The sequence below is a fragment of the Takifugu rubripes genome, chromosome 5, assembly GCF_901000725.2.
Source record: "Takifugu rubripes chromosome 5, fTakRub1.2, whole genome shotgun sequence".
Lineage (NCBI taxonomy): Eukaryota > Metazoa > Chordata > Actinopteri > Tetraodontiformes > Tetraodontidae > Takifugu > Takifugu rubripes.
The window spans coordinates 11,488,670-11,501,856 of NC_042289.1; the positions used below are offsets into that span (position 1 = coordinate 11,488,670).

The window sequence follows — 13,187 nt, forward strand, 5'->3', positions numbered from 1 at the left end:
TTTTGTTCTTTCCACAGACATTGTCCCTTCCCGTCGTGGTGATAGTTCATGGTAGTCAAGACAACAATGCCACTGCCACTGTGTTGTGGGACAATGCTTTTGCAGAGCCAGTGAGTACATCAACCTGAGTTTTACTGTTTCAAGTGTCGCTGATGTTAATAACGAATGACATCATTGCGTTTTATTGGATTTTCAATCAGAAGCAGCACTGCTTATCCAGAGAAAATAAAGAGCATTATTTCAGATTATTTCAAATTAACTATTCCTTATGGAAGTGGCTTAACAGAAACAGAGCATGCCCTTCCTTGAGCGTGTGCACGGTTGCATTTTTCCCATGACCTTCTACCTTCTCCTGTAACCTTGCTTGTGCCAGTGCAGCTCATATAAATCTTTGGCCGTCCGCAGGGTCGGGTGCCTTTCCTCGTACCAGATAAGGTGCTTTGGCCTCAGCTGTGTGATGCCATCAACATGAAATACAAGGCTGAGGTGCAGAGCAACCGAGGCCTGTCTGAAGAGAACCTGGTGTTTTTGGCTCAAAAGGCTTTTAGCAGCTCCAGCAACAACCCCGAAGACTACCGGAACATGACTATGACCTGGTCGCAGTTTAACAGGGTCAGCTCCAGTCTCCATTATCTTCACTGTGTTTTTCTCCTCTTGTGATTTTGGAATCCCCGCCGGCTATTTTCAGTTAGTCATTGCATCCACATCTTTCTTCTACCCAGGAATGATTTACTATTGGTTATTCATACGTGGGAATATTTCCCGCTCCATTTGCTTTGTCCCCACAGCCATGTTCTGTAATTGACCTTAGTAAGATTTCCTCATCGCTAGCAAAGTCTTCATCATAATGGGCTTGTTTGTCCAAACAGTAAAGGGCAGCAGACCTCATTTTCTGGCCCAAAGCTAGAGCTGGCAGAAATGACGGTCCTCTCATCTTCCAACACAGTAGATTACAGGAACGTCATTTTTAGCCTCTTCACATACTGTTGAACGCGCTCAGTTTCATGGAATGTTCTTCTTCCTCTTTCTATGCATGTGACCACCACAAATCACATTATGGGGATATATTTATGAACTTGTTGGAAGTAAAATTAGCTGAAGATGTGTTTTTTGAATCTCTGTTGTTTACAGGAAAGCTTGCCAGGAAGGAGCTTTACATTTTGGCAGTGGTTTGATGGAGTGATGGAACTAACCAAGAAGCATCTTAAACCACATTGGAACGATGGGTAAGGGAATGATTGATGGTTTGTACAAGTTTTAATAACTGAGTCAAGAAAGCGGCCAGCAGAAATGAAGCTATTTTTCAGATACACATCTGGAACTAATGTCTCTGTTGGTCACTCTTTAGAGCTCACATTAGTGATGTTTGCACTTCTTCTGTTATCTGGGAACAGAACCAATTGAACTGTCTTTTCTCCTACTCGTCGCTCTCCTTTTTAGAGCCATATTGGGCTTTGTGAACAAACAGCAGGCTCAGGACATGCTGATGTCAAAACCCAATGGCACTTTCCTTCTGCGCTTTAGTGACTCTGAGATAGGAGGAATTACAATAGCCTGGGTGGCAGAAAACCCTAACAAAGCAGGTAAAAATGATGCTTGTTGCTTAAAAAAAGTGAAAAACTGAATTGAACTGCAGCCTTTGTAGCCACTTGTTTTTGTCCATCATTTCCTTTAGTTGACTTTTATAGGCTGTCTATTTTTAACAGCTTTTGGATCATAATCCTGCCTCAAGTTGCAGTACAAATGTTGCCACTAGAGGGCGCTGAATATGGAACTACTGGAAACTCAATGTTTTCTATTGTACCAAACAATGTAACACAGTTATTGGTAAATTCTCTGTACAATAATCAGTTATTAGTTATTAACTATTTTGTGTAAAAGCTGCTTATTTACCTGGTAATTGTCTCACTAGTTACTAGCATTTGTGCTGCTTGCGTCCAGGTGAGAGAATGGTTTGGAACCTTATGCCCTACACAACCAAAGACTTCTCCATTCGTTCTCTGGCTGACCGCATCAGCGACCTCAATCACCTTCTGTTCCTTTACCCCGACAGACCCAAGGATGAGGTTTTCTCCAAATATTACACCCCACCGCTCTGTAAGCAGCCACTCATTATATTGTTGTTACCAACTAGTGACGAGACCTTTATTACGGCTGGATTCATCTCTGAAATCTCACTGTGCTTGTTGATCTAAAGCCAAAGCAGTGGACGGCTACGTGAAACCACAGATTAAACAAGTAGTGCCGGAGTAAGTGACACCCTTCCTACCCTTTTTCCACCCTCACTCCTTTTACTTCTCTCCTCTCTCCCTCTCCCAGTCTTCCCCTCTTGCAATGTTTAGAGTTAATCTTCAAATACAAGACCCTGAATTTAAATCATCTATTAGTTCACTGTTACCATTGAAGGAGGCCAATTAAAGGCGGCCAAGGTTCCTGAGTGAGCTTGCTCTATACTCATCTTTAGAGTTAGGCTTGTTAGTTAAGCCTGCTCCCTTGTCCCCAGTGACTGGTTCTCCCGCGATGAATCCCAGAATAATACGAGCGAGAGTTGTTGCTTAGGCGCCCACAGAAGGCGAACTGACATCTTTCTCCGTGTGTGCCCCTCTTTGCAGGTTTGCTACAGCTAATTCAGACCCAGCAAGTGGGAATCCAACCTATATGGATCACGCCTCCCCAGCACCTGTCAATCACGCCCACACCTACAGCATATACCCACCTATGTAAGTGCCTACAATGAGGTCACCTGGGCAGCAGGAGCTCGTGACCGGGGAGGCTAATGCTGCTGTGCTATTGCTGTGTGCTCCCCATGTTGTTTAAATAATGGCTACTGTTGTTGATTTTAGGACTGATTTTAGTTGCCGCGCTGCTTCGCGGGTCATTGGTTCGAGTCCAGATTGCTGTACTACATGTCAAAGTGTCCTTGAGCAAGATACCGAACCCCAAAATAGCTCCCAAAGCATCTTCGGTGCATGAATGTGCACGGTTATTTATGACTGCTGATCGGTTATTGTGACAGTCGTAAACATGAAAGAGGGAACGCCGCCCCAGAAACCCCGTCCCCTCCCCACGGCGAGCCGTCCCTTTAGTGGAACGCAGCAGATAAAACAGCCTTTCAGTCACGTGACTCCTAAATGTCAGCTTTTGTTTAACCAACGTTTGCTGGGTGCCATTTATCTTCTTTTATCCTACATGCCAACCTTTGCACATCATAGAGGCAATAATGTGGAATTGTGTGTAAAACCGATGGCAACCCCTCCCCCGTGATAGAATAATGGTGATGCTAGTGAAGAGGAGGGAGGACCGTACGTCCAACGGCTGCTTTATTTGACATCTGTCCTGTCGCAGGAGTGACTCAATACTGGACGCAGACGGAGACTTCGACCTGGACGACACCATGGACGTGGCGAGGCACGTCGAGGAGCTCCTCCGGAGGCCCGTAGAGAGCCAGTGGGGCGGCCAACAGTCCTGACCTTTGACCTTTTCCTCCTCATACAAATGCGTCTCTCATGTTACCCCACGTCAACTCGTCTCATAGATGAATTCCATGCAATCTTTTTTTACTTTCTGATGGCTGAAATGTGAAATAACGGCTGTGGGGGTTTTGTTTGTTTTTTTCTTTACAGCGTAACAACACGCGTCAGAGTTCTCTTCAGTTCAATCGTGGATAAATGTTTATAAAAAGACAAGTAATGTGTAGTCTTTCGCGTGCATTTATTTTTCAAAATCCTCCAAAACGTGCAACTGTAGTAGCTGATTTCAACCATCTCACATATTGTTTTCTCCAGTAAGCGGATTACGGTATATTAACTCGAGCGACCAGAAGAGAGTGATTTTCATGCTGCAGTTGTGTTTTTGATGATATCAACTTTATATGGTCTATTGCTCTACGGCTTCTCAACCAATATACACTAACCCACAGGCAGAGCGGCCCCCTCCTGCTCTGCTCGTGACAGTACAGTAAGTACCTATGTGTCCGCCAGCTGCAGCCCACTCTGGAGGTTTCACTCTCACAGGGCTCCAGTCTTGTTTCTGTGCACAGCGATGCAAATCCCAGCATTTCCCCAGCACCGCCTGCTCGTCCTCTCAGGTTCTCTGTTCTCCTCACCAACGCTACCTCGCATTGCACTGTATCCGCCGTAGAGTCTTGGCTTTCGTTCCGACGTGCGCCTTCAGATTTTTTGCCCTCAGTTCTGCAGCATGACTGACGCAGCAGCGCACGTGTGACTGTACCGTGCGTGGAGCTGTAAGCCGTACGCAGACAGGCGTCGTCTCACCAGCCACTGTGCCACTTATACAGCATGAAGGACGACGTCTTGGTCTGTTTTTATCCCCCTGTTTTGGTTTTTTATTTTGGTTACGTCCCACCCTCTGCACCAACGTCCTCGGAACATTTACTGGATAACGATATGATCACTGTGCCGCCCCTGCCTGCCGTACAAATCGACCCCTGGATACGCAATATGTCGCTGTCAATGGCCTTGCACCTCGGCAATGAACCTTTCTTCTTCGTTGGTGCGTTGCGCCATAAGGACGTGATCAGTGTGCGCAGAATGGAGGAATCCCACCTAACAATTGTGTTTTTTGAAATATGTCTCTCTGGCCCTGTGCCAATTCTTTGCATACAAATCCCTATTTTCATTTTAGGTCTCTTATCGCCACCAGTTAAAGAGAAAACAGCAACTAGAAATCAGAGATGAGCTTTTGTCTTCAGGGCTTTACAACATTAGAGACATCTCAATGTCTCTGTTGCTCAACCTTTACAATTTGGTTTTCCAAACATCAAGCTAAAGGAGCTTTCCTGTGACATGAGATCCTTCGTGGCATATATGCTCATCGGGTTTAAGCGTTGTCCCGCGGCGGTTTGTGTATATTTTGATGCTGTTAATGATGTAGTGTGCAGTTCGATGTTTGTACCTTGTTTGTAGTTTGAGCTTATCATTTGGTGATCTCAAAAAAGAACCAGCTGTTGGGTTGAAGAAGAAAGTCGCTTTCTTTATTGTTTTTTTAAAATAATTTTGAGTCATCTTTAGTAGTTGCAACATAAAGGTTTCAACTAGTGTATGTTGCAACTAGTCTGTAGACCTGAAATGTGCTATATATAAAAAGGCAAATGTATTAAAAAAAATTATTTTAAAAACCTGTTGTTACTATCTTAAATGTCCTTAAAGAGGTCAAACAAGGTTTATCCAGTGAAAATAAGTCAGCCACCTTTCTCTGTACCGCCACCTGGCGGACACAAGGAACATTTGAGACGTGCGTGCGCGTGTGTTGAAAAGGGCTGTACCTTTAATAACAATTATCTGCCTGGTTTCACGGCTGGAAAAGGAGATAAGAAAATCAATTTCAATATACTTCATCAAATCCAGAACTGTTTTAATTGTTGTGTTATTTTAATTAACCTCTTGGCATCACATCATGGGTGATTTAAAAAAAAAAAAAAGATTACCTAACTTCCATCCAAACATCCTTTCGTCCATCTTCTAACCGCTTTTCCCTTGTGGGGAAAAAGGAGGAAAAGTCTTATTTTATTGATTCAACATTGCTTAATAAGAAGTCCAAAGCTGAATGCAGGTAAGTGAGGAAATCTGCATAAAAGAGCAGAGAGAAGTGCGTCGGTGCTGGCGTGAATACTAAACATCCAATAATTGCAAAGGTCAATGTTTACCACCAGCACTAATGGCTGGAAGTGACGTGCATGGTTTATGTCGATTTAGCTGAATAAAATAGCACATCATATCGGGTAGTTTATGTGCATTTTTCCTCTGATAGAATCGAGTGATTTGCCACAGTTTGCACTAACACAAAACCAAAGCTTTGATGAATTATTCAATAATCGGCTCGTCTATACAGCCACCTATATATCCTATACATCCTCTGCTGCAGCTTTGGTAATGCTCCTAATTCGCCAGCAGGGGGCAGTATAGGCGTACGAGTCGCGCATTAACTGGACAGATTTATCGAATGAAAAGGAGCCTGTTCTGGTAAAACTTAGCAGTTTTCGAACTACCAACACCTGTTTATGTCAAACAGCAGCAAAGATGAACCAGTCTGACATTGTGTTCATTAAATCTTCATTAATGGCCGCAGCTCCTTCTTTAAAAATGACTAAATATCAGAAGAAATAGTTCACCGGGGGCTGGATTCTGATGTGGTTTGTCAGTTCCACTTAATTTATCTGTGGGAAGGATGAGAGCAGCAGAACATAACTGTGTGCCATTTTCCATTAATCCTTCTGTCACTGAACCCAGCACACGTTGAGCCCCTGGCATGTGCTTTTATTCTTTTCCATTCTGTTCTAATTGAGTTGAGTCGTGAGCAAAGCCAAGGTGTCTGGGGTTCAGGCGCACCATAACATTAGTTATTCAAATTACAGCCAGCTGTTCTGCATCATCATCATCATCATCATGTAAAATGAATCAGCTCCAATTTCCCTGTTTTAATGCCTCGTTATAATCTACTTTCCAATTGTGCTTCTAACGTGTGTTTTATTTGCGATATGTTCGTCTCAGAGACTGCGCCTATTAAAATCAAACATTAATTACGCTGTAAAATAGTCATCACGCTAAATGGCGGCACGAGAAATGTGGGCCACTTTACACGGGCTGCTTTTGTGGCGGACGGCACAGGAAGTGTGGTAGCAGAGCACAGGAAGATGCACCCTCCGCTCCCTCGCTGCAAGATGCTCCTCAATGAGTCACTCCCGCTCTCACACACTCGTGTGTTTTCAAACGTGCTTTTGTGGTTTTTAGAGTTTTATCAGCCTGAGAAACACATGCGAGGGCACAAATCTGCCACCCTGTGTGGCGACGTCATCTGTCCTGACCTGATTTGACCAAGTGACCTTTACCGTCTTTTCTCCAGTTTCTCCTGCTGCGACTCAACGGCGCCCAACTTTTGATAGCCAAAGGTCTGAACCCGACTCCGCAACAACAGGAGGGAACTCGTTTTGTTCTCCACGGCTGACTTCCTGTCACAGGAAGCAATAGCACACCTCAGCAGAGCTGAATAACACACGAAATGAGGTGCGATTAGCTGGAGCGAGTGGGACGCGCTGGCGTTTAGGTCACGCCTGAGACGCTCCCACCTGAAACTGCAGCCCCGTGAATTTGAGGTCCGAAGAAGCGCTAACGCACGCTAGCATCACGATTCCGAATCACAACAGCTGGGGATGGAGAGCAACAATGTGAAACAGTGTTACAGGGTGTAAAACCGCACCTTTTCACCTTTCATCAGGCCTCATCTGGTCATTCATCAGGTGTGATTTTACTGAACACACACTTGGTTATTTGTTGTTGGATTACAGTGGTGGGGGTGGGGGGGGTACTCAGAGATGCGCGATGTTATTAGGGGTCTTTAAGGAAGACAGGCGGGGCAGACGGAGAGGCTTTTAAAGCAGAACCTTTGCTAAATTATTTCTGAGGATGCATAATGCAGCTCAATTGGGGGGGGGGGGGGTTAAGCGTGAGTGAGGCGCTTCAGTCTGCCACTGAGCATTCCCTTCCTTCATGCCCTCTTATGCTGTCAACATGTATGACGTGATTACCGACAAAGCGTGTCTGATGACTGCGTGGTGAACCGGTGCTGGACGCGGGGGGGTCTCTGCGCTGGGGGGGGGGGCATCGCTGGGCAGCCCTCCTCTGCAGCATCTACATGCTAACGTTCTGGAGAAAGGATCCACCCTCACCGTGATGGAGAGAGACTTTTGGGTGCTTTCTTTATCACACCTGACTGTGATCACTGTCCTACCCCCCCCCCCCCCACACACACACACACACACACACACACACGGTGGGGCTGAAGCAGACGCTGGACTTGAGCTGCTGGTACCACGACCCATGATGGTGGACTACCTCGGCCTTTCCAAATCACTCTGAAATGAATTAGACGTGATTTATTCTGCTGTTTCTTCCGGCTCATTGTCTCCAAATCAATAAGGAGGGGGGGTGGGGGTGGAGGGGGGCTTCATCGCTGATGAAGGATAATGCTCTGATTGTACCGGTGGGTGTCAGGCTTGGTGGATGTGCTGTTCCTATTAGTGGGAGCACTTACAGCCAGCAAGAACTGCAGAAGACTCTGGAACAATCAAGTTCGACCTGTCTCCATTTCCTGTTACTGAAGAGTTTTTGTTTGGGGGGGGGGGGTCGACAGGATTAAGCAGGATTACCACAACCAACCACCTCATCATTTCCAACTATTGCTTTATTTAAATTAGTCCAATCTTAATTGTTTGATGCATTTGGACACAAAAGAGGACCACGTGTGCGGAGAGGAGTGATGAAGAAGAGGGAGGATGAAGATGCGCACGCGAATGGAGCAGTGAGCAGCACTTGGATTATTAGATCTTAAATTCGGGGGGAAAAAAAGGTTTATGATGATTTAGAGATCACTACATTATACATCCGCCAATGTGTTGCAGGAAGCGCTGAAGAACTGAACCGTCTTCCAACCAGGGGGCTGGTTCGAACGTGCACGCGTGCGTGAGCCGGGGCTGATTGCGGCTGCGCTGTCTGCCTTGAATTTGTCCCGCGGATGCTTCTGCAGAGGGAATCTCTCCCCCGTTCGGCCGGAGTGAAAGTGTCCGGGTCGGAGGCGATGGCCGGCGGAGAGGGCTCCCCCGACGGCGCTCGCTGCTCCGGACGCTGAGCAGAAAGTGTCGCTCAGAAAACATCGCTTGGCTCTTCAGGAGGGTTTGAACCCGCGTCTCCACAATCCGGTGAAGGTCGGGTGCAGGACACGCCGTGCGTGTGTGTGTGTGTGTGTGTGTTTGTGTGTCGGAGGGGGGGCGTTTTTCTCCAGGACCGCGGCCGCTCCAGCTCTGGGCCGACCTGGACCAGCAGCGTTGATCCAGCAGACAGGATGAACCTCCCTGGACGCCGACAAGTCCAGGGCTGCTTTTCCAGCGAGGTTCTGCTGTAAGTCAGTGGATCATGGCAGAGGTACAAGCTTCAGAGGCTGCGTCGGGACATTATTTGGATCCGGCCATCGGCTCCATGCTGACCCAGGGCGCGACGAGCGCACCGGGAGTTACCGGCGGCTCGGCCGCGCTTCCTCCAGCCGGAGCACGGGCTTACTTGGAAGTGTCAGCCGCTGCTCAGGGCTACGGAGCCGAGGGAGTTTACAGCCGGTCCAGGGAAGACAGCAGCCCGAGGATCGGCAGGGGAAGCCGCGATAATTCGGCTGACAGGAGTCCGGCAGCTGGAAACGCACCTTGCGGCATCATGAAGGTGGGTTCATTCAAACATTTCTCCTTGTCGACGATTCTCAAGGTGACACTAGAGGAATCTCCCACGTGCTCTATCCACGGCGGTGGAACGATGAAGGACATGAGAGATGTGGCCCCGGGTGTGAGGGGTCCTCAGCGGGGGCCAGACAAAGATCTAGGGACGCTCAGATCAAGATAGGTTCAGAATCTGATGCATCTGCCACCCAGAAATCATTTACAAAGAACAAAAGACATTAAATAGGGAGGGGTTAATAACATTGAGGAGTGTGTGTGTGTGTGTGGGGGGGGGTTAAAAGTTAATAAAACAACCAAAGCAGCATTTGTAGCATTAAAGTCCATTAGGCTTCAATAATCCTGATGTTCATGTAGAGAAGTCAGTAACTTTCTGCAGTTTTGTGTGTAGAGAAATAATCTTTTTCTGGTTCTGCAAAGCTTTGAATCGTTTGATTTCAACAGCTCGGCCCCCCCATTCCTAATCACCCCTCCAGTTACTGGAGGCTCATTTGCTGCTCTCTTGTGCGCTTCATGATGCAACACGCCCGTTGCCTCGTCTCACGTCATGCTACTAGCACTCGTTACGGTCTTAACGGTCCAATCTGGGCGGGTGACAGACGTCCCTGTGGGGTTCTCACTGTGGAGGTGGGACACTCAGGAGACTTGGATTCTGTCACGTCAGCCCGATTTTGCTTAGCAACTGATACAAAGCGCTGCTGATTTGGGTTTGACTCTGAGGAACCGAGAGAAACAGGAAACAAACCGGCTCCTGGTTAACGTTGCCGGGTTAATGATCCGTTTAGAGAAACCTTCTTCAATGGTTTCGTTCGTGACGTTGGTGCGCTCATTACCAGAAATATCTGATTTCCTTTTTACCGAGAAATTGAATTAGAGCGGCCCAACACCTTAAATTCCTCCATATGCTCAGCAGCCTGCCGAACGCTCCCAGGATACAATATGATCTGCGGTGCTTCGTGATCTTTGCTTATTTGATTTTACGTCTGCCAGCTGCTCAGTGTCCCAGTTAGCCCAGACTAGTGCTGTTGATATGAGGGCGGCGAGGAGGACAAAAGGTCCATCTGACTTCATTGGCAGGCGTTGAGCAGAGTGTCATGGTGTTAACTGGTCCACATCGAGGTTGTCAGAAAAACAGCCGGTTACCGGCAGAGACGGGAAATATCAGTTCATCTTTTTGCCGAGTGCATCCTGAACTTCTCTGTCCCCCCCCCCGACAGTCCCAACATGCACAGAGCTGCTTTCGTGCCTGGAGTAAATCAAGAGTTCAGGCTGTAGCCCTGCTAATACGCCCGATCGCAACCGTTGAGTACTCTGTGGATGGTTTCTGTACGAGGTGGGGGGAGGACGTGGGCGGATGCACGTACAGCAGGAACCGGCTCATATTTCTTCTTCTGTGGTTGAAAGAATTGGTGTAGTTGGAGCTTCAGTGTCACCTCTTCAGCTCTGTCTCGCTCATCCAGGTCCACACATGGCTCATGTGTGAAACAGCTGTGTCAGCGCGGTTTGTTGTCTTCGGGGGCACCGAACGGCGTGCGAAGTGGCTTTTCTCGTTCGTCTCCTGGACGGAAATTGTTGGAAATTGTTGGCATTGACGATGGCGGCGGTAAAAAAGAAAAAAAAGCTGCTTATTCTGCGGAGGAGAACCATTGACGCGGAAGGCGGACGTTCAAATGTATCTTTAGCACGTCCACCCACGTCTGTGTGACACTGCGCAGTATGTTAAGTGTTATTTTACTGGTCCACAGAGTTGGAATGAGCAGTTACAGGCGCGTGGTGAGGTTGCGTATCTCTCCCCCAGGAGGGTTTCCAACTTTGTCCTTGTGTCATTTCCTCGGGGCCGGCGCAGTCTTGTGGTGGAGAAGCTGCAAAGTGTTTGGGTGGGGGTGTGGGGGGGTGTTTTGTGATGCAGCCGCGTTACGTAATGCTGGATTGTGGACAGCTGCGAGGCTGGCTCCAGCCTGGCTGCTGGGAGGGAACCGGCAACCAGCACAATTAGAGGCTGCACATGTGATTTCACTCTGGGCTCCTGCAGATATTTCACCATATATTCCTCCCTGCACGTTGTCTTCGTTGCCAGAAGATCAAACATCTTTTTTCAGAGAGTTGTGAGAGGAAAAAAAACCCTCCTTAGGTTGAAAATAGCCCCAAAAATGGAAACAAAACAATGATGTAACATTGTTATAATATCCACTGAGAATAAAATCAACAAATTTACATATTTAATTTACATAATATGCACTCTGCCTCCGTGACTTACAGAACAATAGTTCTTTTTTGGTCTTCTGTGACATGTGTGAGCCAGAATGAAGCCTGCTGCTTGTCATCTTAACTCTACTGGGGTGATTAATAAGTGATGTATGCGATTCGCTTTCTCAGGGGTCCATCATGTCCAACCGTCTGAAAGTCTTCCAGAGGACGACTGAGCGATGCAACATTTAAGGTTTCTGTTAGGACTTTAATTTAGGTCATCTAAATCTGGTGTCTTGAGTTCACGGGAGGGGTTTGGAAGGACGGATGTGTTCAAAAAAAGGAAACTTTTATGTAATACTGGTTCATCTTCAAAGCACAGAAATGCTCCTTTTAACTGCCGCCATTATGGGAAACTGAGACGGCTCTTCCTGATGTTGGACGGGTCGTCCGGGCGATGGTGGTTCTGGTCTATGATTTAGAAGCCTCAGAATGCATCAGTGGTGCATGTGTGTAGCTCATCACGATGAACCGTTGGCGGCCCGCTGAGTGTTCGCCCTGAATGCGTAGATGGGTGATGAAGACTTGTAAGGTGCTACACAAACACCTTCAATTTACAGCAAATATTGGAACTTTTATGATGTGAAGGTGTTCACTGGCTGGAGGATGTGCGAATTCTCACTCCTGGAGCTGTCTATTCCCCGGGCTCCCACACTCCAGACCTATTTACCCTGAAATCTCTGCAGCGCGCCGGTTCATGCAGGGCGGCGGCGGATCACCTGACCGCCGTGATGCACAGCTCTGCCAGGCTTAAGGTGACTTTTATCATATTCTTTCCACTGATACTTCCTCAGGCCTGCGACACATGAATCACTTGTGATTTAGAGGCTGTAATGGTGTCGGATCAGCTTGTCATCCTGGATCAGAACAGAATCTGTTTGGCACCCAACCATGTGGCGGACGCGGCTTGCATGTACCCTGGACTGACTAATCCTTCACGCCACTCTCTCTATAGCCGGGCACCGAAAACCCGGCGCCTGTGGTTCACTTCCGCACGTGGGCGCCTGAAGTGAACAGCGGGGCCACCCGGGTCAGATTTGCTTCATACAAATAACGAATAAAGAGAACTGCTTCTCTGGAAACCGCCAGTTTTTCGCTCCACAAGAAAGTCATTTTCTCTTCCTGGTGCACGCACAAACGTACAAATACAACTGTTCAACGGTTGACGTGTGCAAATATTGAAGCCGGTACAGCATGTTGTACGAGTTTAGAGTTCTGGTAAATAGAGCGCTTTATGAACAAATATATCCTAAAACCCTTGGCTTTGTTCAGCGGCTAAATTTTGACAGCAAATATTTTTTTTAGAGCCCCCGAAACAAACAGCGATTATAATCAGGTGGATCTTCACAGCTGACGAGGATGAAGAGTTGGACGAAGAGTCCTGTGGTATCGGTCTTGTTTTCCTAGAATGGGACCGGTGGTTACGGGCGCCAGGGATGCTGAGTCATGGCTTTTTTGGCCGGATCTCTCAAAGCAGTGTTCTGCAATATGCAACCATCTCTAAGAGGCCCCTTTGTATTCTAATCCACAGCTTAGCATCAAACATAGGGCATCAGCAGCTTTGTAAAGGTCACTCACCCACAGAAAAACATGCCGGGGATCCCCAAATAAATCACCTTAACAAGTGTGATTTGCATCTCATTGCACTGAATTTAAATAACAAGTCCTGTGGGTTCGGAAACATCCTGTCTTCTTGTCTTCTTGT

At 47.3% G+C, this 13,187-nt stretch overlaps 2 protein-coding genes across 3 annotated transcripts in view; both read left to right on the forward strand.

Moving 5' to 3' along the window:
* Positions 1 to 5,137, forward strand: part of stat5a (signal transducer and activator of transcription 5a) — a 28,526-nt gene extending 23,389 nt beyond the window's left edge. For both annotated transcript variants that reach the window (XM_003964797.3, XM_011604166.2), the window contains 8 exons: positions 18 to 110; positions 406 to 612; positions 1,132 to 1,226; positions 1,441 to 1,583; positions 1,942 to 2,097; positions 2,198 to 2,249; positions 2,613 to 2,720; positions 3,346 to 5,137. In XM_003964797.3, the coding sequence (XP_003964846.1) occupies positions 18 to 110; positions 406 to 612; positions 1,132 to 1,226; positions 1,441 to 1,583; positions 1,942 to 2,097; positions 2,198 to 2,249; positions 2,613 to 2,720; positions 3,346 to 3,469 (978 nt within the window). In that variant the 3' untranslated portion in view covers positions 3,470 to 5,137. The remainder of the gene's footprint in view (positions 1 to 17; positions 111 to 405; positions 613 to 1,131; positions 1,227 to 1,440; positions 1,584 to 1,941; positions 2,098 to 2,197; positions 2,250 to 2,612; positions 2,721 to 3,345) is intronic.
* Positions 5,138 to 8,149: 3,012 nt separating this feature from the next.
* Positions 8,150 to 13,187, forward strand: part of LOC101071575 (inactive phospholipase C-like protein 2) — a 37,590-nt gene continuing 32,552 nt past the window's right edge. Inside the window, exons 1-2 of the mRNA XM_003964879.3 lie at positions 8,150 to 8,316; positions 8,417 to 9,224. Of these exons, the coding sequence (XP_003964928.2) occupies positions 8,928 to 9,224 (297 nt within the window). The 5' untranslated portion in view covers positions 8,150 to 8,316; positions 8,417 to 8,927. The remainder of the gene's footprint in view (positions 8,317 to 8,416; positions 9,225 to 13,187) is intronic.